Genomic DNA, 26399 nt, shown 5'->3' with positions numbered 1-26399 from the left:
TGAGAAAATTGCGTGAAAAGTGGATTTTAAGAAGAAACTTCACCTTTAGAACAGTTGGTGAATGAGGCCCATTGTCCTCTTATTGCTGCTTGTATTATTTCTCTTACCCTGCTGAAATAGAGCTGTTGGTTGAACATTGGTACATTGGGAATTCAAAGCGACCAAGCTGCTCCATCTGGTGGATGAATGAAGTAGATTGAACCTGTACCCTTCAGAATTATAATTAGATTTTTTTTGTCCAGGCATAAGAGCAGACCGATAGAAATAGTCCAAAATGCATTGTAATATTTTTTTTTTACAATGACTTCTATTAAAAGTGCGTAAGAGCATGTAATGCACTGTAATACATGATTCATTAGGTTCATCTAAAAAAATAATAAAGCAAGCAATTGACCTAGTTTGAAACAACTAAAAAGTATTGGATTGAGCACCATCATTAATGGGAATGAGGTGAGGTGGTGATTCAACATTCTGACCTCACCAACGCTCTTGTCGCGGAATGCAATCAAATCCTCACAACGATGCTTTAACATCTAGTAGAAAGCCTTCCTTGGACAGTAGAGACAGTTACTCCAACAAAAGCAGAAGAAACTCTTTTAGTACCCTTGATTTCAGAAAGACTATGAATGAGTGGGTGTCCCAATATTTTTGTCCATATAGTGTATTTATCAAATATAGTGAAATATAACCAATATGGTATATTGGACATTTTTTACAGTGATTAAAAAGTGCATGATGACATATCCAGAAACAAAACAGGCATAGACAGATAGATGCAGGGAATTATGACACATTCAACTAACTGGTTGCTGAGTGCTTTTGCCTCTCATTTGCATAAATTCATTTTAGATTCTGGGTTGTGTTACATTAACTCTCTAGCCTCTTTATAGGATTGTTGTATGGGTTGTGTGTGACCCAGAAAAAAATGTTTAATGGCCACCTAGTGGCCAGGGTCCCAAGGCATGTACACAGTTGGCCTAGTTGGTAATACACCCCTTCGCAAGATAGGTGGGTAACAGATAAAAATAAATAACAGCAAATGTTTAGTGTGGGAGGAAAAAATTACACATACAATTCACACACAATTCTACATGGATTAACAACCTTATTTTAGACATATCACATGTAGCTCACTCACTCGCGGTAGTTCACCGGTTGTCCTTACTTAGATCACGTTTGGTAGGTACTGATCACTGCATACCACAAGAACTGCCTGATATACTGGTGATTCTCTGACTCAGTCCTAATGTTGTATATCTCACCCCTTGACAGAAGATAATCAACGTTATTCACTTCACCTGTCAGTGGTTTTAATGTTATGGATTATCAGTGTTGCTGTAGCTACCAAATAGGTTTATAAAAGTGTGTTAAGCAGTGGTGAAAAATACTTAATTACTGTATTTAATTATTAATTAAATTATTAATTAAATTATAATATTTATTAATAAATATTAATTTGTTCTTTTTTATTGAAAATGAATACTTGCATTATATGTATTTAATTACATTTCCAAAGAATAAACACATTTTTGTGTAAAATTGTCATATGGACCTTCAGAGTGGTTTTAATAAATCTCAAAGGTCATGAGATTTTCCTCACTCTTTTATATTATTCTCTTGCCAATCAATCAAGTTAATCAAACTGACAGTGTAAACCACGGAATGGTGTGACAACGCTGTGACTGTCGCCAAGCACTGCTCTCCGCTGGTGGAGTTCATCATAGTCAAGTGCAGACCTTTTTATTTAGTACGGGAGTTCTCCGCCGTGCTGATAGCCGCCGTGTACATACCACCTAGCGCTAGCGCTAATGCTAATGCTGAGGAGGCACTGTGGAACTGCACGGGGGCATCAGCGATCTGCAGACTAAACATCCAGACGGACTGTTCATTGTCGCCGGAGATTTCAACCATGCAAATCTCAGGTCAGTCCTCCCTAAATTCCATCAACATGTGGACTTTGCAACGAGAGGAGTGAACGCGCTGGACCTTGTTTAAACCCAGCGCGTACCGGGCGGAGCCCCGCCCCCACCTCGCGTTCTCGGACCACATGTCTGTGTGGCTGACTCCAGCATACACACCTCTCATCAGACGCTCCAGACCAGTTCAGAAGCAGGTGAGAACCTGGCCGGCAGGAGCCATCTCTGCCCTTCAGGACTGTTTTGAGTGCACTGCATGGGACATGTTAACTTGGAGGAGTACACAGCATCAGTCACTGGCTACATCAGCAAGTGTATTGATGATGTCACTGTCTCCAAGACCATCACCACACGCCCAAACCAGAAGCCATGGATGACTCCTGAGGTGCGTGCGCTACTCAGGACCTGTGACTCGGCCTTCAGAGTGGGTGACAAGGCGGCCCTGAGGAAAGCAAGAGCCAAATTGTCACGAGCCATCCGAGAGGCAAAGCGCACACACACCCAGAGAATCCACAGCCACTTCAAGGACACGGGTGACACGCGGCGCATGTTGCAGGGCATCCAGGAAATCACAAACTACAGGACAATGCCACCGTAATGTGACAGTGATGCCTTCCTCCCCGATGCCCTGAACGACTTTTATGCATGGTTTGAGGCACAGAACAACACGTCGGTGAGAAAGATCACGCCCAAGCCGTACGAGCAGGTGTTGTGCCTGACTGCAGTGGACGTGAGGAAAACTCTGCGCAGAGTCAACCCACGGAAAGCTGCAGGACCAGACAACATCCCCGGCAGAGTGCTCAGAGAGTGTGCAGACCAGTTGACAGATGTTCTCACGGACATCTTCAACGTCTCCCTGCGCAGCTCCACTGTCCCAACGTGCCTCAAGACCACCACCATCGTCCCCGTGCCGAAGAAGTCCACGGTGTCCTGCCTCAATGACTACCGTCCCGTAGCTCTCACGCCCATCATCATGAAGTGCTTCGAGAGGCTAGTCATGAGGAACATTAAGACCCAACTGCCCTCTTCATTGGATCCCCTGCAATTTGCATATCGTCCCAACCGCTCCACGGACAATGCCATCACCACCACCCTTCATCTCTCCCTTACCTACCTGGAGAAGAAGGACACCTATGTCAGAATGCTGTTCATAGATTTCAGTTCTGCATTCAACACCATTATCCCACAGAATCTCACTAGGAAGTTAAGCCTGCTGGGCCTCAACACCCCCCTCTGCAACTGGATCCTGGACTTTCTGACAGGGAGGCCCCAGTTCACAGCATCACTGCCTGGTTTGGGACCTGCACAGCCTCTGACCGCAAGACCCTCCAACGCATTGTGAGGACAGCTGAGAGGATCATCGGAGTCTCTCTCCCCTCCGTCATGGACATTTACACCACCCGCTGCATCCGCAAAGCAACCAGCATTGTGGATGACTCCACCCACCCTTCACACAGACTGTTCTCCCTCCTGCCATCAGGAAGAAGGTACCGACCAGACTCTGCAATAGCTTCTTCCCCCAAGCCATCAGACTTCTCAACTCAACTCAACTTCTGAACTGATGTCTTTTCTGTTACATGCACTCTCTCTCTCTCTCTCCAACCATTTACCCCAGATAAAAGGAGAAGCATTTTTGCACAAAGCATTTGCACTAATAACTTACTACCTCACTGGACTCTATTTATTACACATTGCACAATTTGCACACTACCGGCAATTATTTATTATTCTCTGTCTGTACTGTGTTGTGTTGTCTGTCCGCACTTGTTTGTTTGTGTTGCACTTGTGTTTTGTATGCACTGTCTATGTTGCACCATGGTCCTGGAGGAACGTTGTTTCGTTTCACTGTGTACTCTGTATGTAGTTGAAATGACAATAAAACCCACTTGACTTGACTTGACTTGAAAATCATCTCTGGAATAACCTTCAAGGTAATGTCTAGGCTAAAAACTCAAATGTTTAGTTTAGCTCTTGCTATTTAATGGATTCAGAAGTTCATGGACACAGGGAATTGTGGTAAACTGAGATGCTGATGCTGTCATCCCGCTGCTTGCACCATCACTCAGGTTTGTGGACAGTGAAGCAGACGAATGTTGTCTTTCCTGGGTGCTCCCGTGTCTGTTTACCTTCTGGCTGTCTCCTTTTAATAAGACTATTATAGTCATTAGCCACACTCTGATACTGTATACATGCTCTGTTCTCCATAAATCCAATTAGAACTAATTCCATCTCATTACCTTTTCAAGTTAATGACTGCCCTCTAACTGAGCTGCCTGCCCACCAGACTGACCGCTGGGTTCTACCATAACCCATGTCAGAGCAGCTTATGGTATTTATAAGTAGTTCTGACCAGAGGAGGATGTGTATCATTTGAGAGTCTTGGTTCCTCCCAAGGTTTCTTCCTCCAGTAATAAAGGGAGTTTTCCCTTGCCACTGTTGTCTTTAGCTTGCTCACTGGACGTTGTTATATTTATGTTTTGTTGAGCTTTGTGACAACGGCAGTCGTAAAACACGCGGGTGTGTATTTGAATTAAGTAAAGGACATGTAAGGGTTAGTTTAAAAGGTGCCCTGGGTCTTGGTTATGTATAATGTAGAATATTATTGGCCCACTACCTTTAACTAAGTGAGATTTTGACACAGTGCTCAGAATTTTGTAAAATACAGCTTCACTGTGGTGTTTCTACCCCCTGCAAATAAGCCATTTCCCAGCAGTCAGCACTGATAAGAGTAAGTGAATCCAAAGTGAAGGTTCTTAAGGAATTGTGAGAATTGTGAAGTCTTGTCTTGGTGCACACAGTTTGTTGTTTTTCAGATCAACTTTACTGGTGGTCAATCATAATTATTAAAACATCTCTTGCTGCTACATGAAAGGAATGAGATAAATAAGTGTTTATTTAAAGTTGATTACAGCAATGTTTTGTCATATTTCTGTATATCAGTGTATAAAACCTTCTATTTTAATAGCAAACAACCACATGCAATATTTCAGTGTTTGTTGCCTGAGACTGAGAAAACAGTCTTCACCTGAGAACAAACCTTTTTATTTTTTCTTCACATTTTAAAGGCATTCACCATTACTGTGCTCAAGAGGTCACAGCAACATTTAACATAAAATACAGTTCCTGCCTGTGAGCGACTGCTGATCAGAAAAACAGCACTGAGTGTTAAGGCCACATATATAAGAAATATATGCTGGGTGTTGTGGCTGGTTGCTACCACAGAAACAAGGATCCTATCAAGGTTGTTTTTTATTGGTGGTGATTTGGCATTTCAGTTTACAAGGAAAATTCACATAAAACGGCATCATGAAATCAACCTTGGCATTAAAGGGTGCAAGAGAAAGGACGGAGTACAAGAATTAGGAATCACTACATACGGATGAACTGATATGGGCCTATGTCAATGTCTGTTATTCTCTATGTACAAGTTTGTGATCAGAGTACTGGTGATGATTTCTAAACTTTTCATGAAATGCAGAAACTGAGACTAGACATACCTGTTTTAGCACATAGGACAAAACCATTGTCCTATTTGTCTTCATTTTGGTTCTTCACTTTTTTACTCTTTATATTGTGTCAAAATTGCATGATGAATGGGCCAATAGACATTTTCCAAAATGACTTTATTGTTTTTATATATTGACTTTCATTGTATTTAGACACAATTAGGGGTATAAAAACTGAAAAGTGAATATAATACAGCTAGTTTAGAGAGGTATCTATTTTGTTTTATAAGTATAATAAATACAGTCTCATGTCATGCCTGCCCCTGTTGTCATGTCTGCCTTTGTTCGGTTTTTGCCATGTGCTCCTAAGCACATTGCTCTGTTTGTCTTGTCTGCCCTAGCCATCCATGTCCATTAGTGTTTCCACCAGTGTCATCTTTGTAGCCATGCCTACTTGTTAATCACAAGTGTTACTTGTGAGTTTCTTGTTTGTGAGTGTCTGTATAAGTACCCCCTTTGTTTCAGTCGTCCCTTGTCTGGTCTTGTGTGTGTGATGGCATTGTGCTTGTGCTTGTGCATGTTCATGGCAGTTTCACGGTTTGTTGAGTTGGCCTGTTTATGGAATTCTTGTGTTGTCTGTTTGGTAAGATTTGTTCTTGTTTGGTTTCTGTTTGTTGTGTTTTAGTTCTATGTATTAAAAGATCCTGCAAGTACGTCCGCCTCTGTCCCGTGATAAACCGTGACACTCATGCAAAAGTATAATTGTGTTTTTTGATTTTCTAAGTTTTACACATATAATTACACATTTAATTTTTTTTTCAATATGTTAAATTCAGAAAAAAGATGTGAATGTGTGGTAAAGTTTTATATTTAAGCTGTTTTACTCACTTATTTTGTCTTAGAAAAACAACAAAATGTGTCATTTGGCCAGGGGTGCCCAAACTGTTGCATACAATTGTAGTTCATCAAATATCAGTTTGAAATATCAGTCAAATCTAAAGATCCATCCAATTTTTTTTGCACTACAACAAGTTTTTAAAAATGTGAATATGCCTGTCTGATCACATCGATGCATAAAAACACTGTGTGACAGAGCGTTAAAACTAAGCCCACCGTGTGGAGGCTGTACATTGGCCTGGCTGGCTCTCACTGTCAGTTATTTAAAATGGTGCTATATTACAGCCATCAAGAGAGTGATTAATATCATATAGGTGGTAATTCTGTGGCACAACCCAGTGACTGAAAAAACACTTATGATGAGAAATCTTTCCTCCCACCTCCCAAAAAACATGATGAATGAACTGACTATGATAAATTGCCCCTTGGTGTGAGTGTGTGAATGGGAAAAGTGTGTAGGCGGTTTTCTCTGATGGACTTCTTCACACTCACACCTTTTTTTACAAAAAATGGTTCTTAAACCCCTTACACAGCCTATGGTCCGCTGGCAGCCCAAAGCTGTTATTACAAACTTCTATTACCAAAGAACAGCCTCACCAGTGTGTTCAGAAGTCCCTGTACTTACTGAGTAATCTGCCTTAGTGTGTAATAAGCCTTTCTGCATTAAAGGGGGTTAAGGATACAGCCACTAAAAGGTTCTTCAAGGGTTCTTCAAAAGTAGTTTTTCCACAGCATCACTCCAGAGAGCTTTTTGGCACCTTTAAGAGCGTATACACAGATAAACATCAGTACAGGTCCCAGTGGACCAAACACACCAAAACATCAGGTATGTATTATAATGTACTCAGCTCCAATACATCCCTTTATGTTACCTGAATATCAAATCCTTGTTATCTGAAATATTAGTATTTATGACATTTTGCTCCTCCTCTCATAAAATTGCTCTTCCACCTCATCACAGGTCCAAGAATTTAAAGTGGCACGGCCTGAGCCACCCACTCTGTGTTTGCACAGCATTACAAAAGGTCCATGACTGTGAGGGAAGGAGATTGTGATTGTGGATCACCTGCACAGTATAACACCCTGCTGACAACACCTGAGCACGTTTAGACCTCTGCTGAGCAACCTCTGGATTTCCCAGGAGCTTTGTTGTAAACTCACCACACACAGTCTGGGTAAGCACCTTAACTTGGTTCCTGTACTCTTAGTCAGATCTTCTCTTTTAGAGGTGTTTCCTTTGCTACTGTTACTTTTCTCCTTTAGCCCTGAAAGCTGGCTTAAACATCAGCCCTCTTCGGTTTGGTTAGAGCTGACAGTGTCACTGAGTGAAGCATTAACCTGAACCAAGAGAAAATCACTTATTTAAGCAGCCATCTGCTTTAAAATTTGAAGAGGTTTAGTGAAGATGGTGAAGTGAAGCATGAGAAAAGTGTCTGTTTGATCACATTCCTTTGGTGCATTTTTCAGGAAGACAAAGAAGAGAGGGAAAAATGAAGCCTTCAGTCTGTATCCATCTGCTCCTACATGTACTCCGCTGTGCCTGCTGTATCCACTGTACTAACGGTGAGAAATATACATATATTTAAAACTGCTTCTTACAGCTACCTCCATGAAAATCATTTATACATTTACTAGATCATATAATCATATATTTACTGTATGTATATTTATGCTTCCCTTTGAATACATATTCTCACCCCAGCATCAGATCATTCCACTGATTAACAGCTGGTGAACTACCTTAGAAAGGTTTTAGCTGCTGTTGTTTTTTTATTTTTTGTTCTTATTAGATATTGTTGCAGTGGTTAATTTGTGGTTAATATCTTCTGAAGCTCATCGCTTTGATTTTCACAAGTACAAAGCCTTTTTTTTTTAGATCACCCTGTGAACCAGCTGATTGTAGATTGGGCACTTGAGTGTGATGAATGAATAACAGCTGGTGTAAGTTGACTTCTCTATATGAGTAATGTATGTAAATATATATAAAGATTTATATCTATACAGTATGCGTAACTGAAAAGGAAAAGGTCTGGAGCATAATTCTCAGGATAGGTTAAATCATTTACAGCACTGTTTCTTAATTCCTAGCCTGGGAGAAGCAGCCTTGTACTGATTCAGCACATAACAGGCTGGATAATTAGCTTGTGTGTTGGTGAAAATAATTACACAAATGTCAAAATACTCCTAATGTTAATGCACCTTAAAATGAACTGGTAACCACTTAAATATTATATTAAAGCACCATATTCAATACTAATATATCACCAGTCCCCACTTCTAGCAGTTAATCAGTAGAAGAAAGTCTGGTGGTGGGGCAAGAATATGAAGCAGCTGGAGTTATGAGGACAATGGCTTTAATGGAAAGCATACATGAAATAAAGCATGTTTTAATTATGACATGATCTCATTATCTTACATTGGTGATCTGTGGATACAGCATTTGTACAGCTCTGTGATTGGTCATATCTCTGATTTTAAAGGTTTGGTGTTTTATTTTTGACCAAAAGTGCAGCTGAAAGAGAATAATACAGCCTAATGAACCTCAGTTCCTGTGTTGAGAGATGCTGGATATAGTAAGAAGATCTACTGTAGTTATAACAGTCTAAGTTATTCAGCAGTAGTGTTTCTTAACCTAACACTCTACTTACCCCTGGAAATAGATGAGCAATTAGGCCAATTATGTGCACTCCCCAGGCCATGCTGCTTACATAGAAACTAAGCAGCAAAACAAGCACATCTTTAAAAAAAATGTTTTTGTAATGTCAGTGTGTTTTTGTGCCAATTCAGTCTACTGCCTCTTTCTAATTTTTGTTTTATCAAAACTCACCAGTCTCCATTCAGTCCAATCCACCAGCAAATGACAGCATCATTAAGACAGAAGTGGACCACACAGTGTCTCTGAGCTGTGTGGTTGAGGGCTCTGCTGATTATGGGGAACTGCGGTGGTACCGCAACGGACAACTAGTGAGCCTCAAAGATGAGAACCGCCTGGAACAGAGTCATCTGTGTGTGGAGCCTGTTACCACAGACGATAATAGAGCCGTCTTCACCTGCCAGCTAAAGACCAATGCTAGTGTGAAAGCCTCCATTCATCTGGAGGTCAGCTGTAAGTTCAAGAAATGAGTGGCATAAGCAGGGGTTTGTATTCATCTACAGTTGTACCTGTAAAAGGAGAACTGTCTCAAATGGAGAGCTTGTTCACCTTTGTCCTCCTGCGCATATTCTTCAACATTCTGGCAGTGGACTCCAAGCTGTCCATACATTGTTGTTTCTGTTCTGTTCATATGATCAAGCATCTGTTGTGCCATTTCTTTGCTAAATATATATGTCTGTCTCCTTATTTATTCTGAGGAACACATTTTCATGTATTCAGGTTGGGAAGCTCATCTGCTTTGAACCACATAAATTGTAGCAAATTCATTGTAATTGCATTAATTTACCAGACAGCGGCTACAGTTAGCCCCCTCTGGATCATGCTGCCTGCCATCAGCAGTCAGAGTCAGAGAGAGCACAATTGGCCTTGCTCTTGCCAGGGGAGTATATGTCTCTCTCTCTGGTCAACACATCAGAGATGGGTACCCGGTTCTTTTCTCCAAGTGCATTGATAACATTGCATCGGCAGCAGTTCAAAAAAAGCCAGTGGCTGGTTGCGCATGTATCGGAGGAGGCATGTGTCAGTCCTTACTGTCTCAGTGTCGAGAACATTATATGTGATTAGGAAGAGTACTAATGAGCGGTTTGGGTAATTGGGTTATTTAAAACAGACCAGTTAGCCACCCAGGCCTGTTACAATTTGAGAATTACAATTAGATTTGGCAAAAGCCAGGTGTTACCCATGTGTCAGGCTGTGTCTCACTCTCTTTTGTTGATAATAATACATTTAACTCTCATTTGTTTGCATGATACATGATACATATATTCGTATTGTTATTATTATTATTATTGTTGTTGTTGTTGTTGTTATCTCTTTCAGTTGCCCCAGACCTAAATGGTAGTGAGGAGGTGCGGTTTGAAGAGCAAAGTGATGCTGTTCTGTCCTGTAATGTCCGTGCTTATCCTCCAGTAACTGTAATCTGGAAGAAAGATGACGATGTCCTGGATCTCTCCTCCAGTACCTACCACACCAGCAGCAACGGCATTACTGCCTGGCTGTCCATCTCCAACATTAAACGAAGTTCACACGAGGGCCTGTACAGCTGTGAGGCCACTTATGGAGTAAACCTACCCACCTATGAAGTAAAGAGCAAAAGCTTCATCCTCATTGTTGAAGGTTTAAATCTTAAACTAATTCTCATAACGTTTCAAAACTGCCTATTCATTGTGTCTCAGCAGGCTGTCTAGGAATGATACTACTACAGTGTGCCAACTACATCTCAGTTTATAGTGTTTTTTTTATGTCCCATTGTCCTCCACTGACTTTATGGTCATGTTTAATCACTGTTATCACTATAATCATTTTCTGATCTAGCTGCTTCAGTGTATAATCAGTTTTCAGTCATTGTTTATAACAGCAAATTTGAGCATGCTCTGGGATATAGAATTTTTTTTATTATTCACCAGAAACAAGCCAATAACAGGATATACTTCTATGCTTCTAAATTCATATTAGGCTCCACAGTCAAAGGATGTTCAAATGAATAAAATGAAGTTAAGTTTCTGAAAAACCCCTGCGGTCAAGTTTTAAGCACTTGAATAAACTTCTTGAAGATTGGTGGGATGTAAAATATACAGTAAAATGCAATGATTAAATACAGTATAATCTCATATAAACGATTTTGTTTTACTAATAGATAAGACAATGAAGTTCCCTGTGGGGCCAACAGTTGCTGGCCTGATGGTCGTGCTCCTGACAATCCTACTGGCTGTTATTTCCAGATGGCAGAGGGTTATGAAGGTAACACACTGCAGCTGCACGTCTGCAATTTTGTACTAAAATGTGGGCACCCTATACCCAATTACATATTAAGTTGATTTATGCAGTTAAAATATGCAAACATTTTTTATGCAAAGGGAAATGCACATTTGCTTTATAATTTATCAATCAAAATTTTAAATTGTGGCTTGTGTAAAAGTTTGAACATCCTTTAAGTTGAACAGTCTCATTAAGATTGGATAGTCAGGTCAAGAATTTTCATTAGAAACTGTCAGCTGAGGAAGCCTTTAAAAATGTCTACTGTCTGGAAAGTCATATATTTACATTTACATTTATGGCATTTAGCAGACGCTCTTATCCAGAGTGACTTACAAGGTTACTCATATTACAAAGGAAGGCCAATGTAGTGTTAGGAGTCTTGCCCAAGGACTCTTATTGGTGTAGCGCAGCAGCACAGTCACCCAGACTGGGAATCGAACCCCATTCATAGCTCACTAGCAGGTAGTGGTATTATCTGTTGCGCCACACCAACCAACACAAGGTGCCCTATAGATAGGGCACCTTGGAAATGAGTGCTGTAGACTGATAAAGTGGAAATGGAAATCTGACCACAATCACCAGAAGTATGTTTAAGAAAGAAAGGAAGCAGTATTTGATTAAAGGAATGTTGTAAACTGTTAAACATGGGGGTGTTAGTGTAGCACAGGTAAAGGATAGAAGACTGGATTTCACTAAACTACCAGCAAATGGAAGCAAATGTGACACAGTCAGTCAAGAAGCTGAAGCTGAAAAGGCCTGGCCTCTACAACAAGACAGTGATCCAAAACATGCCTCAAAATCCAACATAAACTACAAGCTGAGGCTTTTTAGAATGACCCTCAATGAAAACATCTGGGTTGAATATTGCATGACTAGAAGTGTTTAACAGGATTAAAACAAACTGGCTACAAAAAGATAAGATATGTCAGAGGGGGTGACAGTATGTAAGTAGTAATTTAGTAGGGTGCATTTACTATCATTAACATTTATTTATTTCTATCTTTAAGAGAATCAAATATAAAGTATAAAGTGTTATAGTATAATGCACATTCATAACATGTACTATGCCGTGAATGCAATTACTACACATGGGTGTTGTTGTTTACATTTTTTTTTATTCCTCAAGTTTTCTAAACTCTCTGATATTACCCGTCTTCATCTGTTAAGAAACAACAGGACTCTTTTTTTTGTCTCACAGTGCTTTAAAGGATCAGCCCACCATCAGTGAGCCATCAACTCAGGAATTCGAATTACAGTTTCTGAACTCAATGCCAGATCAGCCCTACAGGAATGCCACTGTATAACTACACTCAATAACAAATGGCACAATGCAAATGAAAATAAAAATTGAATTGAATAAAGATTAATTGTTTCTCTGATTTTTGTTTGTTAGGTTTTTTTGGGAGGGGGGGGTGGTTGTCATATGAGGAAAGTATGTGAGAAAGGACGCCATAAAATGTTAGTAGTAACTGTAATCTTTGCTAATGGCATTGTGCAGTTGCTCCCTGAGCCTGTTAAAAAGGTGTTATACATTGACTGCTGCTGAGTAAGAAGGAGGCACTGCCACACCTGACACGTTTACAGGCTGGTATTTCAATGTCATGCCAATATAAACCTATTAAAATGCTAACAGTTAAAAATTCTCAAGGTCAGGGTGAAAGTTTTTATTATCAATATGCACCGAAGGAAAGGTTCAATGAAAATGTGCACACATGTTCATTAACCCAACACACCATTACTGTCACACAAAAACCTTTATCTCCTTTCATTTTTTCCCCCATTTTTTTACGATTTTTTTTGTTGATCCTCTTCTCCTCTGTTGGCTCCTGCATTGGCTGGTAGACCCCTCTCAAACTGATACTGAAGTGGTAAAACCTGATGAATTTACAGTTTAGTCTACCCGAAAATGGGACTTCCTAACAATGTCCTGAGTGTTAGTATATATAGAAGTCATGTAAGATGTACCTGAAAAGTACTAAACTGTTTTCCTAAAGAGTGGGAACCCTGGCTACATTACTGTCACACAAAAACCTTTTATCTTCACTTTTGTTTTTGTTTTTTTATATTTGATATTTATATCCAGCATTTGTTATTTACTTTGTGTCAAAAATTCATAATGAATGGACGAATGTAATCTGGAATGAAATATGTTTACTCTGAGGGTTTTCAGTAAATGTATATGTAATGTAAAAGTAATGTTTTAGCAGAATCCTGGTCATTTCTAGATGAATATCATCTACTGGCGGTCTGTATGGGGTTGTTTTATTCGTATATCAGCTGTAATCATTGTGTTCATCAGTTACAAGTTGCTGGCAGTGTGAATTAAAAGGAAACTGTCCGTTTAGCATAACAATGCACCCCCTGTTTGGATGAATTCCACAATGCAGAGCAATGAAGCGTCGTCTCTGCTCGGCCTATTCGGCTTGTTTTAATCACAGCATGACGGAATAAATGACCAATCAGAAAGAGAGGCAGGAGGGGCGTATGAGGTGACCGTTGCCCAGTTGACCAATCACAAATGAGAAGGCGGGGCTTGTGGCGGTGCCGCATTTAGTTTAAGGGCGGGCCGCCAAATTCAAACACTGAGAGAGAGAGAAAGGGCTGCAGGCGTCCAGCACGAGCTCCCAAACCATACAAAACAAACAAACAACGGTAAGTTATCGCGTTAAAAACGTCTTTCTCCGTTTCTGTCTCTTTTTCTGCGCTGTGAGTCTTTTATAAGGAATGTCTGTCGGGAAAAGCAGGTTTTATCCTTCCAGAAAAGGATTAAATAATCCCTCCGACTTTTCTGTCTGACTAACATTAATGCCAAATGTCAGAAAATCCGGTTTATTGTATAGCTGGGTTAGCTATCTACATCTAAATCTGCGACTAGCTCCAGATCAGGTGCCCTTCATCGTCTTCCCAAGTCCTGATAACGTCCTGCGTTTCCATGAGCAGCACAGAGTCGAATAAAATCTGCAGCTACGAAAATTAATATCTTTAAGCATTTTGCTAAATAATAGTGAAGTATTAATGCATTAGCGCTAGTTCACGGCAGTAGCTGGTGTGTGTGTGTGTGTGTGTGTGTGTGTGTGTGTGTGTGTGTGTGTGTGTGTGTGTGTGTGTGTGCTATAGTCAGTTTGGAGAAGTTAGCCAGGGCTGCTAGCCTGTTGAAGACTCTAATATTGGTTAAGTTTTTAAACTTTTAAAAGCGGAGAATCTACAAGAATTCAACTCCACTAATTTATCTAAACCATACCTCTATAAATCTTACTCATGTATGCCATGCTGTTGGTTATTTATATCGTGGTCTCCCTCCCAGGTTACCGTCCACCCTTTGTTAGGCTCTCAGTATGGCGGCCGTGGTGAGTGGGCTGTGGCGCGCGCACAGTGTCCTCGCGGACTCGGAGCCGGACAGCTCTCCTGAAGCTCCGCAGCAGAACCTCCGCCAGCTCCGCTCCTCCAGCTCTCTCCACTCTCTCAGGACGTCCCTGCGGAAGAGACTACCCCTGAAGACCGTCCAGCCCAACACTAATGTCCCTGTGAATCCCACCTGGGAGACGCTCGAGATCAACAAGAAGACAAGTGCTGTGACCCAGATGAAACGCACTGCGAAGAACTCCATTGGCAGTGCTTATCAGGTACGCAGCCCTTAACTGCGGGGTAGGAGAACTGTTGGAACATATGTCTTGTAGTTGGTTACAGTAAAGACACTGTAGCCCATATATGCACATATGAAAATGTGTTTATCCTCTTCTCAATCATTGGTTTTCTGACCAAATAGCTGCATTGGCTGATAGACTCCCCTCCCTCTAACAGTATTTACACACTTCTGGGGTAGAGTATGGCTGGGAAAGCATGTGTATAAAACTCTTACTACTTCTATTTTCATAAGGGATATGCTACTTTTGATTATTTGGGGGGTGTATTATGTACACATTAAAATGTGGAAATGTAGTGTTACCAGTGTTCCCACCTGTTCTGGACAGTCTGGGAAACTTTTTAGAACATTTAGACTCCCTGTAAAAGAGACTTGCTAACAATGTCCTGTGTATGTATAGAAGTCATGGAAGATGTCTCTGAAAAGTCCTTAATAGTGGGAACCCAATTAATAAAATGCAGATGTTTCTGCACTCACCCTGTAGTAATTGTACACAGAAACCCATCTGTGCACCTATTGATTGATACGTTACCAATTGTATGTACCCACAGAAATTTCAGCTGAGCTTAGAATCACGTGAAGAGTGTCTAGTAAAGACCCCTGGAAAAATTGCAGAAGGAGAAGAAAATGAGTGCTCAACTACATGCACCCCTAAACGTCCTGCTTCTCGCTCCACTGTTACTCCAAGACGAACCCCCAAGTCATCCATCAAGCACACCCCTCGAGGAGCACGCACCCCAGAGGCCAGTAACTCTGCTGTGAGGGCAGTAAGAACAGCAGGCAGCAGGAGACAACTGGTACGCATGGCAGCTCTCAGAAGCCCGTTTGCGTCACCCAACAGGAGGTGAGTAAACTGTATGTTCGTTTATCAGTGTCGCACTTCAAGTAAGAGCATATAGAGCGTGTCTTGCCTGGTAAATTACCACAGCAAGGCAAAAAAGTAAACTTTAAACTATGTAAACCTCTAGACTTCTTGATTAGTTTAAAAAGATTCAAATTAAAATGACTGTCAGCATTACACACAGTAAAGTGTGATTACATTTGAAAGAGAGGCAAGGTTGTGGTTGAGAGCATGTGTCCATCTGAGTTAACTAAAACTAAGTTCACAAAACTCCACTTGATTCGCTTTCTTCTTGATTCACGTTTCATTCTCCCAGTAAACATCCATTTACTACGCAAAGTAAAGTATGGGCAGGAAGCACTTGTGGGTCCTTGCTCCGGAAGCATCCCCCCTCCTCAATTCCTCAGAGTGCATTTGAGGAGCTGATGTATCCTTAAGGATGGTGGACTTAATTGGTTTCTAGATTGTGAGCTACCCATAGTTGCAGCAGCCTTATTAAGTCTCATTACCTTTATGGTTCTGCTTGCAGTTGTCCTTGAAACAAGCCTTTTATTTTTCCCTTACATTTCCATAGAAAATAAGAGTAGGGGTATAAGCCATGATTGTGATGCTTTAGGAAGTGTAAATGTGTTAAAATTGTTCTGAAAAAAAAGGTCTGAATTTCGTTATTTTATGAAATGTAGATCCCTTCATTAGTTTCTCCTCTCATATCTTAGGCAGTTTGACCAGGATCTGGACTGTGTATCTAAAGGCCTCAGGAGACTAAGAAGTATTTCTCAGGCTTTCGATGCTGTCATTAAGAGAGATGACCGGTGAGTTACTTTTTCAAAGTATGTGTAAAATAGTTTGAATTTGTGAAAGCGGTCTGTAAAACAAGGATTAATTTGTTCTTGAGAAACAGTAACCCTTAACATTCCAGCATCCAGTTTTCTCCCAGTTTTTTTATTTTTCTTTTTATTTTTTTTATTTATTTTTTTTTTTTGGGTGGGGGGTGTGATGGGTCAGTTTCCTGTTTATTTGGGTGGGTCAGTCGTTATTCCAACGGCTTTCTGCTCTTACTGCAGCTGGTATGTCCACACACCTCCCCCTCCCCCTTTTTTTGAAGGGCGTGGAGCGTCTGTAGTTAATTTGGGGCGACATAAGGGGGCTGCACATACATGTTACAGTGTCTCATGCTGTTATGATGCTGTATACACAGCATAACAGTGTTTAAAAAGTGTTTAATTGGTCTCCAAACAACTACTTTATTTTTTTTTTTTTTTTTTTTTTTTTTTTTTTTGGGGAACTGTTTAAATAGAGGGTTATCCTGTTAGTAAATTTGATCCTAGATGGTATGCAAGTTATGTGTGTCTGTAAAGGCAAATATGTACAGTATATTAGTCTGGCAAACACACTGATTACTCCTCATTTTCAAAAGTATAGAAGGAAACGAATCTCCTTATACTGTATATGTCTGGATAGTGGCCAGTGTTCACCACTTATCGCTGTGCTGGGTACCCCACCCCCCTGAATTCCATGCATAACTCTTGTCCCGCCAAGATTTTCAAACTGCTCCAAGTTCCTTCCCATGAAGGGAAGTCATGATAATCCATTAGAAGCAGACTTGCTGCAGGAAATCCACAGCGCTTCTGCTGTTTTCTTCTCAACGTTTACCCAAGGTCACATGAACTTGGGATCTGTGGGATGTCATTGGGCTTAAGAAAGCCTCTCAAATGAATTGGGCAAGCTATTATGAAAATGAAATGTATTGTGTGGTCAGCAAATAATGGAATGCATTTTCTTCACCTTGCAATAGGATTGTGTTCATTGAAGAAATGTCTTCTGAATGAGATACCTGATGTAAAATTGTAGTTCTTAATTGTAGATCATATTTACAAAAATCAAACCTACAATACAATTCAAGTGTTTGGAATCAGTTCTACTTATGTTGATTAGTAAGAGACTAATTTGAATTTTTGTTCTTTCAGTTCTCAGTCTCTGCCTCAATTAATGACCTTCTGAAGATTTCCCTCTCTGAGATAGAAGCCCTATAGCATCATATAAATCTTTATTAAAATGAAGGCTGTAGGGCAGCTGTGAATCAATCTGTAATTGCTCTGCAAGACACTGACCTAATGTCATCCTGGACCACTGCCTTCTGGACATTATTGGTCATTTGGGTTCATTTAATCACTTTCTGTTAAGTGGAAGGAGTTGCAAATACAAAAAATGTAGATTAACTTTTTCCTCCCACTTTGTCAGCAGCAAATTCGCATACTCTCTCATCATGGAGTAAATGTTAAGGTAAAATTATTTAAAAGGCTCGTCTACGGCTGTCTTTGAACTGCATGAAGGCTGAACACCGTTTTATGCGTCCGGACAAATTCTAGATTAATTAGTAGAGCTAAAATGCTTTTATGGGCTGCTGTATTTACTTTCTGCATCTTCAAGCTTCTCTGACTGTTTAAAGTTTTAGTTGTTGGCCACTGATTAAGAGTATGCTTATTTGGTAGTGATTTGCATGTGAAACAGCCTGTTCCTTGTGCACTGAGCTCTACCAACATTGAAATTGCCATCAATTATCATTTTTAAAGAGTAAGAGAACAGGTCATTTTTGGTTCTGTATATCGTTGCTGTCATTCAAAAGTCTCCAAAATGGCCTCTTTATAGAAGGAGCGGAACAGTTTTCAGTGGCAGTCAATGTACAGAGATTTTATTCCAAGTCATTTTGGAGCATTTCTATTAGTCCCTTCAATATGAAATGAACAACTGCCAGATTCAAATTGCAAGGAAAAGGTGCAAAAATGGAGGCACAAGGTTTTTGCGTGACAGCTACGGTGTTTTTCGCTCTGTGATTTAAGCCTACCTCTCCCCAGTTTCTGACTAGTCAACACTGGCATCTACTAGCCTGTGTAACAGAATTGGCAGCTGGCTTTCTTTTGCAAGTGTGTTGTGCTGTGCTGTGCTGTGTAGTGTCCTGTTGTTGTTGTTTTTGTTTTTTGGGGGGGGGGGGACTCTTACGATTTGCTTACAATTTTAACATTTGTCTAATCTCCTTCAGGCTTCTGCATCATTAAAGTTCTTTAACATCACGTTCTTGAATATGGGTTTCTAATGTAACATTCAAATAGAAATGTACTGTTATCTGTGGACCATCCACCAATACTAATAAATCCTACTGACAAGAACACTGGCCAAACACTTTCATTTGGGCCCTAGTGTAAGCAGTGTTTACTGAGAACAAGATATGTTCTGCATCATGCTTGTATTCCCAATATTCCTCTGTTAATTGTGTATGTGTTGTGTGCAGAAAGCAGGCCATGGAGCACTATAAAAGCGTGATGGCCCAGGGCTGCAGTTCCACCCACAACAACGTCTCTGGGAAATTAGACCGAGCTTCCATCCAGCAGCAGACTCGCCGCATCCGACAGCGGGTGGGCAGCTGGACCGACAGCGCTCTTGCGAACATCAACAAAGCCACTTGAAGAACAGGGCTTTCTGCTTTCATTGTTTTCTCACTGTTGCGTGTCTGTGAGTGCTCCAGGTTTGGCCTTGTCTGCCAGCTGTGGCCTTTTGAAGCAGTTAACTCTTCAGGGTAACTGTCCTCATTCTTTCAGTCCCTTTTTGTATGTGACCTGTATCTACTATCATGCTGTTACTGTTTAAGAATCCTCCATTACTGTCAGTGTTGTGAAAAGCCATCTAATTGTTCACTGTGGGTAAATATGCAAACTAATGTCAATGCCAAATTGTGAAGGGGAGGAAAGCTGACTACTACAAAGTTCTCAGTGCTCTTGTAATACAGAAGCATTGCAGTGTCACCAAAGACTAGTCTAATTAAGTTCGTCCGATTGTTGACTTGACTTTTCTTTATTTAATACGCTATACAAACACTACACTGGCCTTAGTGGTGGGGACATTACAGGTGTACTAACTAGTTTTCTAGTTGTTAAGTTACTGACTTTTAGACTACCTCTCGTATTGGGAAGGTTTTAGTGTTCTTTATTTGTATGGAGATTAATGCTACACTATTAGGCTTCTTTACAGCCCCCCCCTTCTCTCTTTTTGTGAACTAACAATTGCTGCATGCGGTTACTAAGCACTATGCTGTCTATGCTAAGGGAGAATATGTTGCACAATGGATGGTCAGTGTCATGTTTTTGGGATGCCAAATGGCTGCAAGTGACTTTCACTTTCTCTTTGTTAAAAAAAAAAAAAAAAAAACGAAAAGAAAAGGGATATTTAGCTTTTCTATGAAATGTTTATCTTTTTATACTGATCTATTATGATAATAAATATGCAGTATTAATCAGTTGTCTATGAAGCAGTCACTGAATGTCTATTTAATTGGGATGGATACAGGAATTGTGGGGGTTGACTGATATTATGTACATATCTGCTGCTGCAGATGCATAAACCAGATGCAAAAAGTAAATTTATTCTTGTAGAAGATGCTGCAGTAAAATGAATGGGGGCTACTGCATTCAATGTCCACATTCCAATCACCTACACATTTCTTTTTTTTTTTTTTTTTTTTTTTTTTTTTTTTTTTTTTTAATTAAAGAAATGCTGATATTTCACTATTGGGCATCACTAGCAATTAAAAGCTATTTGGTGCAGTTGATAGCTGGAGGTAACCTTCTTATTAATAAATGCTGCTACTCTGAGAGGATCCTGACTGGGTGCCTTCCTGCCATGTCTGAATCAAAGTTTAGTAATCTAGCTTTCTAAATTGCTAATGGCTAAAAACAACACAGCTCAAAGATCATAGCTGCAGTAAATTCTTTGGCAACATCCGGCTGTATTGTCTTTGATTCAAGTACAGATACCGTCATTTTACTTGAGAAAGCAAGGCATCAAGTCTGCTACCTCCAGTTTCAGTTCAGTTGTGTCCATCTACCCAAAGAAAACAAAGAGCTGAAACTAGCTGGCTGCTGCAGGGGTGAGCTGCGAGGAATCTGCGAGTGATGGCCAGAGTGAGCAGGTACTAGGTAGATGCTAGGCTAAAAGCTAACCCTGCCAGGCCCTGCTAACATTACAACCTCTTTAGTTAGCTAACTGGACAAAGAGAAAAGCAACAGTATCTGGGAAGTATCTTGGAAATAGAGTTAAAAGCCAGGCTGTGATCTGTGCTGTAAGCCAACCAATAAAAACAGCATCATTTTTCAAAATAATTTCCACCACAAAAGGAAAATCTGCATGTTTCATTCAGAGGCAAAAACAATAAGGCATTTTTAATAAATGCATTTATTGGCACCTTTAAGTACAACAGCAAAACAAAATGTTTTCCCTAAATACCTGTGGACTGGTCTGTCTGTCTGAGGTTTCCCTTAGCAACTGCTCACTTTTGTTCCACAGGGTGGAATAACTGCATACACCTTTACGCATTAAACCACAACTCCTTATGTACTTTCCAACATTTTATTTACAAAAGGTCGCATCCGATAACACACTCATTTAAAGTATGTACAAGTATATACATTATTTTACTGTACAACTATACAGATTTGGCTTTTTGGCCAAAGAAACTACTACTGTTTACTATGACTTGTCAACAAGTACAGTTAAAGCAACAGTGGGACGCAGCTAAAGCTCTGTGTGACAGTGCATGCTGCAGCTGTGTAGACCTGTGTAAACTAAATAACTGGTGTGTTTTGCACAGGAATTGTGTAAGGGAGCAGGCATGCAAGCAATTTGGAGTCAACTCTTCACAATGGCACTGGTGTGACTGTAGAACAGGGTTTATGTAGTCATTCGCTCTCATTTTGCCTCTCGCCTCATATTTACTTTATTTTTCCTTTCCGCAGCCCTGAAAGCTCAGTGAAAATAGCCCTGTGTGCTTGAGGGATGCATGGGAAGGCCACAGAATAATCCAAACAAATACAGGCCTCTGCTTGCCGAGCTGCTATAAATAGTATGATTTTCACAAGCTTACGCACATGGTTACCTTCACAAAGGACTACTACAGCATTCAGCAGACAACATGAACACCACAGACACAAAGGAAAGCTTCGGGCATGGCTGAGAAACTGCAGCTCTAATAAAAGAAACTCCTCTTCCATTCTTTTCAAAGCTGCTTTCTCTTGGCTATCTCCAGTCCTTCATGATGCCCCCCTGCTTTCGTTGTTCAGCAGCATCACCTCTTTGTTGCTGGGGAATTGGTGAGAGCTCTCTCTGCAGTATCATTATCCTTATCACTATCACTTTTTGTGGCTTATTTCTTCATCTTCCTCTTCCTCATGCCTTATGGAGCAGTACGCTAATGGCCTTTGTCTACCACTGTTTTTAAGCTCCCCTAATTCAGAACGGAGTCATGAGATGGTAAAATAGGAATACAGACACTGAGCTGCCTGTTAATTTGGTACACCTACCATGCATTTTGTGGTTGGGGATTTTGTCACTGATACTGGGTGACCATATTAAACTAGGATTAGAAAAACACTCCACAGCCATTGCAAATGAGTGCACTGGGTTTTAACCTCCACATTTAAATCACACAGATAAATTGAGGGTCGGAACACTGAGGGAGGAACACTTCACTCCCCTGCCCCCACTTCCTGCTGGTTGAGGGTTGATCAAACCAGCATCCTTATGGTCCCAAAACCACTTCACTAACCTACGAAAGGCTTTTGCTGTCCTGTGTAAGGATCTATGTGACCCAAATGATCAAATTTATTATGGTCAAAAATTCAACTGCATCCATTTTGTTCAATTAAAGGATTAAAGGTTTTATCCATGCAATAGTAAAGCTAATTCTGTGGGACCACAATCTCATATTAATGAATACACAACCCATCTATCAATCAGGCCATACTTTGTTTTCTATGAGACCCCCTCTACTCAGTCAACCACCACAGGAGAACCACTGACCACACATTATTTGAGTGCTGAACCATCCTCAGTACAGCAGTAACACCAACATGGGTGTGAAATCTCTCTAGTGCATTCTGAGAGTATCAAGCACAGCAGCACAGCTGGAGTTATGAAGTATTCCTTACCTAACAAACTGGTCCCTCAGTGTGTGCGCACGCAGGTACTGTGGGGCAAGAGATGCTAACGGGAGTGTGAGTACTACTGACCATTATCGGTTACAAACACTTGAGGCTCACAAACATGCAAGTCTGAAGTTCAAACAAAAGACTACGACATTCAGACTCCTTTACTTCGACTCCTAGTCTCAGTTTTCACAGACAATATCACCAAACAGTTACACAGTGTTTTTTTACGCAGAAGAGACTGAAGTCTTCCATTACTTCACACATACACAAGTATGTGTTTTCTTTTACCTTGCATTGTACTTAGTGCAAATGAAGTTAATGTCATCAGTCCTCCTGTCTACCTCGACTACCTGATCATAATTTACATGAATATTACACGCTCTCAAAAGTCGGTGTAATAAGACACAGTAGACAAATGACTGCTGAAGAGTTTCTCAGTGGACTCAAACAAACCAAGGCTCTCTGCAAGTCTGGCACCCTGGTGTCCACATGATTCATGCTGTGGCCCTGTACAAGGTGTGACTTGTAAAGGGGGTTCAACGACTAATCGACGGCCAAATTAGTTAGCAACTAATTTAATAGCCGGTTAGTTGGTGATGTCATCACGCATGATTTTCGCGCTAACTAGAGTGGTTCAAGACGCAGGCGAACTACTGATTAACCGCCAAAGTTGAACTGGAATCATGGAATTGCGAAAAACGGTTTTACTGCAGCTGGGTTTATCTGGCCTCAGAGCTGCAGTGAAAACATACAGACCGAGCAGCTATCTGTCATATGAACCAAGCATGTGGAAAAAACCTTTCAGAGCCATAAAGCAAAACAACCACACATCAGCAGCAACATCACTGGTGAGTGTGAGTGGATGGAGTTATATCTGTGAGGTGTGGACATTACAGCCAAAGGCTTCTCTGCAATGCATCATATGGACATGGGCTGAGTCAACCCATAGACGTTGGAAATGAGGAGACAGATCACTGGTTGAAATCTGAATGGAAGTTCTAGTAAAACTCAACATGGTGGATGAAGTCCCACCCCTCATTAAAACGAGTCAGTCAGCTTGCTAGTTGGAGTAGCGTTGACAATACTGTGGCTCTGGCATGCCAGAATTAAAGTTACTAATACAAACACAGCCATTACATAAAATACTTTCAAACTAAAAGTTAAAATAAGTGTCTTACATCTGTCTCCCTTTTTGTCTTTTTTGCTGATCTAAAAACATGAAGAACCGCATTTTTTGTTTTTTTATATTTTATTGTGTTTGTAAGTTTTAAGTGCTGACAGGAAATATATATTTATTTACCGTTTATGGTGAAGAAAAGTGTATTAACAGTGAATTTTTGAATGATATTCATCTTTATTGTCCTTTTTTCTATTGTCATTTAGCAAATGCATAAAATGCCCTTTTAATGCATTTATACATTTTAAAGCTGATAGCTACATGGGAGTTATTTGGTAACTGAGCGATTCACAATTCGAATATTCGAAACAATTATTTGTTTCAAAAATGGATAGGATATTTGATTTTTAAAATAGTCACTTGTTGCAGCCATAGTGACCATCTCGGGACAAGTGCACCAACAGAGAAGATATAAAAAGATCCTGAATAAAAATTTCTTTGCATTAATGTACATTTAAGTTACAGATGACTTCTCCTATGACGTTACCGTTTGAGAAATGCTGTTGTGCTGTTAAAAGTCTGTTACGACAGTGACAATAAGCTCTAATGGCTCTGGGGGAAATAACAACCCAAACCACTCCATATGAAAGCGCCATCAGCCCACCGTGTGGTCAACAATCCCACAGGGACCCAATCGACTCCTGCCAAAGCCAATGGAGACAAAGAAACCCTTCTCTGCTCTCGACCAGAACACAGCTCACAATGAAGTGAGGCCTATTTTCTCCAGGGTAGCCAGCTGGTCTCATGCAGACCAGCTCATTCAGCCCCTGACAGCTTGCAGAGGCCAGGGTGACACAGCTCACAGCTCAGAGCAGCTCAAGTGCGTCAATGCAAACCAAATGGGAGCTTCGTAAGCCGAAGGACCTCTTGGCTTCTCTGCAGTGCGGCGCAAATGAAAGCCCAGCCATAACCCACAGCCAGCACTGAGCGCCGCATGAGTGTTTGTCAGTACACTTCATCGAACATCACTGAATGAAGGATTTATTAAATGCTGTGGTTTCCATGACAACGGCGATACAGCACAGGTTAAAGTGTTAGTTTTGTTCTAGCGGTCGAGGTAAGCCATGAGCAGAGCATCTCTGAGCTGCAACCCACGAGGACATCCAGGAGGATAATAACACCCTGCCACTGCCACTTCCGCTCTGTGTGGCACTTAACCTCTGTGTGTCAAACCTGGCAGAAGTGTCAGATAAAGGACAGATGTATTATGCAGGGTTATTGTGTGCCGTACATTTCAAGACAGGCTGTTAAAAGGCCACTGAATAATCCTACTGAGACTGAACTGACACTTCAACATCTTCTCAAGCATTATGTCCCTCATCACTTGCTTTCTAGTCTCCAAAGCCAGATTATCTAGACTGCCAAAAAGCCTGCTCGGTGTCACAGGTTTCTTTGAGGCCAAGAACCACCTACTTTGACAGGAAGGTGCCATTTGACTGAGGCACGGTAAGCTCCACCATGCTGCTTTACTTAACCTGTACTGTTTATTTTAATAGTACTGGACATGTGATCCAATTTAAACCTTGCATGTCTTTTACAGTCAGGGTTCTTTTTAAAAATTGGATGCCATAAACGTCACAAACATTTACCAATCCTTCAACTATATCTTTCTTTGAAAGGCTCTCATGGTTGTCACAGTGTGCAGAACAGGCAACTGCTTGCTACTGGTAACTGTCAGAAATTTAGCTTGATAAGCAAAAAATGTGTTTACTGTCAAACTGATAAAAGCGCTGTACCAACATCCTAGTGCACTATATACTACATAAAAAGGTCAGTGTGGACGTGGAGTATTTGAGGTTGTGAATGCGTGCTCTCTTTTTCCTACCAAGAGACAGTACCCCCTCATATCACTGCTGAAAAGCCCCCCTTTTCCTCGTCCTCATCATCCAACTCAATGCGGATCTCTGGGCCGTCTTTGTGGGATTCGGGCTGGCTCTGTGCACGCTCAGGTTTAGGTGTTGAGGTCGAGGAGGAGGGCGGTGAAGGCTGTTGAACAGACATTGCGCGGCGCAGGAGCGGAGTGCGCTTGCATGACAGGAAGTCCGGCGAGGGTGAAAGAAAATCAGGCTTGGAGGAGAGACCGAAGGAGCCCTGCCGCAGGATCATGCGGTTCTTCTTAGTGCGAGAGCCATGCTCAAACTCTAGTGTGGAGAGATGGGCAGCGTAGCCCTCACTCAAAAACTAAGCAAAACAGAGAGAGAACAAGAAAAATGTTCTAGACAGTTTTAATAATATTCTATATAAGGAAGATAATGCAATTGTAGACAAACAGTAATCATCTCCACAATTATCACGATAAACAACATAATCATAATCCAAATTTAATAATGAATTACTATCTGTGAGCATTATCTAATAGCTTATAGCTATTCTTTGATATAATTACTGTACAATTAATGTCATATTTATTATTATTCATTATTTTCATTTCTACCTTTACAGTACAAATAAATTCTTCTTTTCGTATATCATTTTGGAAGCCAGGGTCATGCAATACAGTGCCTCTGGAGCACAGAGGGTAACGGGCCCAGTCAAGAGCCCAAAAGTGGCAGATTTAGCAGGTATTAAACCCACAACCTTTGTTCAATAA

At 40.7% G+C, this 26399-nt stretch overlaps 3 protein-coding genes across 3 annotated transcripts in view; 2 read left to right on the top strand and 1 right to left on the bottom strand.

The window, feature by feature from the left end:
• The first annotated feature begins 7375 nt into the window (after nucleotides 1–7375).
• On the top strand, nucleotides 7376–12399 carry tmigd1 (transmembrane and immunoglobulin domain containing 1). Its single transcript, XM_072662542.1, has 6 exons — nucleotides 7376–7434; nucleotides 7727–7822; nucleotides 9090–9365; nucleotides 10233–10529; nucleotides 11050–11153; nucleotides 12370–12399. The coding sequence occupies exons 2-6, from the start codon at nucleotides 7750–7752 to the stop codon at nucleotides 12397–12399; spliced, it is 780 nt and encodes a 259-aa protein (XP_072518643.1). The 5' UTR covers nucleotides 7376–7434; nucleotides 7727–7749.
• Nucleotides 12400–14639: 2240 nt separating this feature from the next.
• On the top strand, nucleotides 14640–19119 carry LOC140539780 (uncharacterized). The gene is made up of 4 exons (XM_072662541.1): nucleotides 14640–14794; nucleotides 15366–15658; nucleotides 16372–16467; nucleotides 18945–19119. Exons 1-4 carry the CDS (start codon nucleotides 14753–14755, stop codon nucleotides 19117–19119), a joined length of 606 nt encoding a protein of 201 aa, XP_072518642.1. The 5' UTR covers nucleotides 14640–14752.
• Nucleotides 19120–20891: 1772 nt separating this feature from the next.
• plrdgb (PITP-less RdgB-like protein) overlaps nucleotides 20892–26399 on the bottom strand; it is an 81470-nt gene continuing 75962 nt past the window's right edge. The window contains exon 19 of the mRNA XM_072662132.1: nucleotides 20892–25990. Within this exon, the coding sequence (XP_072518233.1) occupies nucleotides 25652–25990 (339 nt within the window). The 3' untranslated portion in view covers nucleotides 20892–25651. The remainder of the gene's footprint in view (nucleotides 25991–26399) is intronic.

The sequence above is a fragment of the Salminus brasiliensis genome, chromosome 18, assembly GCF_030463535.1.
Source record: "Salminus brasiliensis chromosome 18, fSalBra1.hap2, whole genome shotgun sequence".
Lineage (NCBI taxonomy): Eukaryota > Metazoa > Chordata > Actinopteri > Characiformes > Bryconidae > Salminus > Salminus brasiliensis.
This window is presented reverse-complemented; position numbering and strand designations above follow the sequence as displayed.

Excerpts from the sequence above, each read along its gene's own strand:
- tmigd1 (XM_072662542.1), top strand. The coding sequence starts at position 7,750 with ATGAAGCCTTCAGTCTGTATCCATCTGCTCCTACATGTACTCCGCTGT. Across the intron at positions 9,366-10,232 it reads CATTCATCTGGAGGTCAGCT|TTGCCCCAGACCTAAATGGT; the intron begins GTAAGTTCAAGA and ends TATCTCTTTCAG. Across the intron at positions 10,530-11,049 it reads CTTCATCCTCATTGTTGAAG|ATAAGACAATGAAGTTCCCT; the intron begins GTTTAAATCTTA and ends TTTTACTAATAG.
- LOC140539780 (XM_072662541.1), top strand. The coding sequence starts at position 14,753 with ATGAAACGCACTGCGAAGAACTCCATTGGCAGTGCTTATCAG. Across the intron at positions 14,795-15,365 it reads CCATTGGCAGTGCTTATCAG|AAATTTCAGCTGAGCTTAGA; the intron begins GTACGCAGCCCT and ends ATGTACCCACAG. Across the intron at positions 16,468-18,944 it reads GTCATTAAGAGAGATGACCG|AAAGCAGGCCATGGAGCACT; the intron begins GTGAGTTACTTT and ends TGTTGTGTGCAG.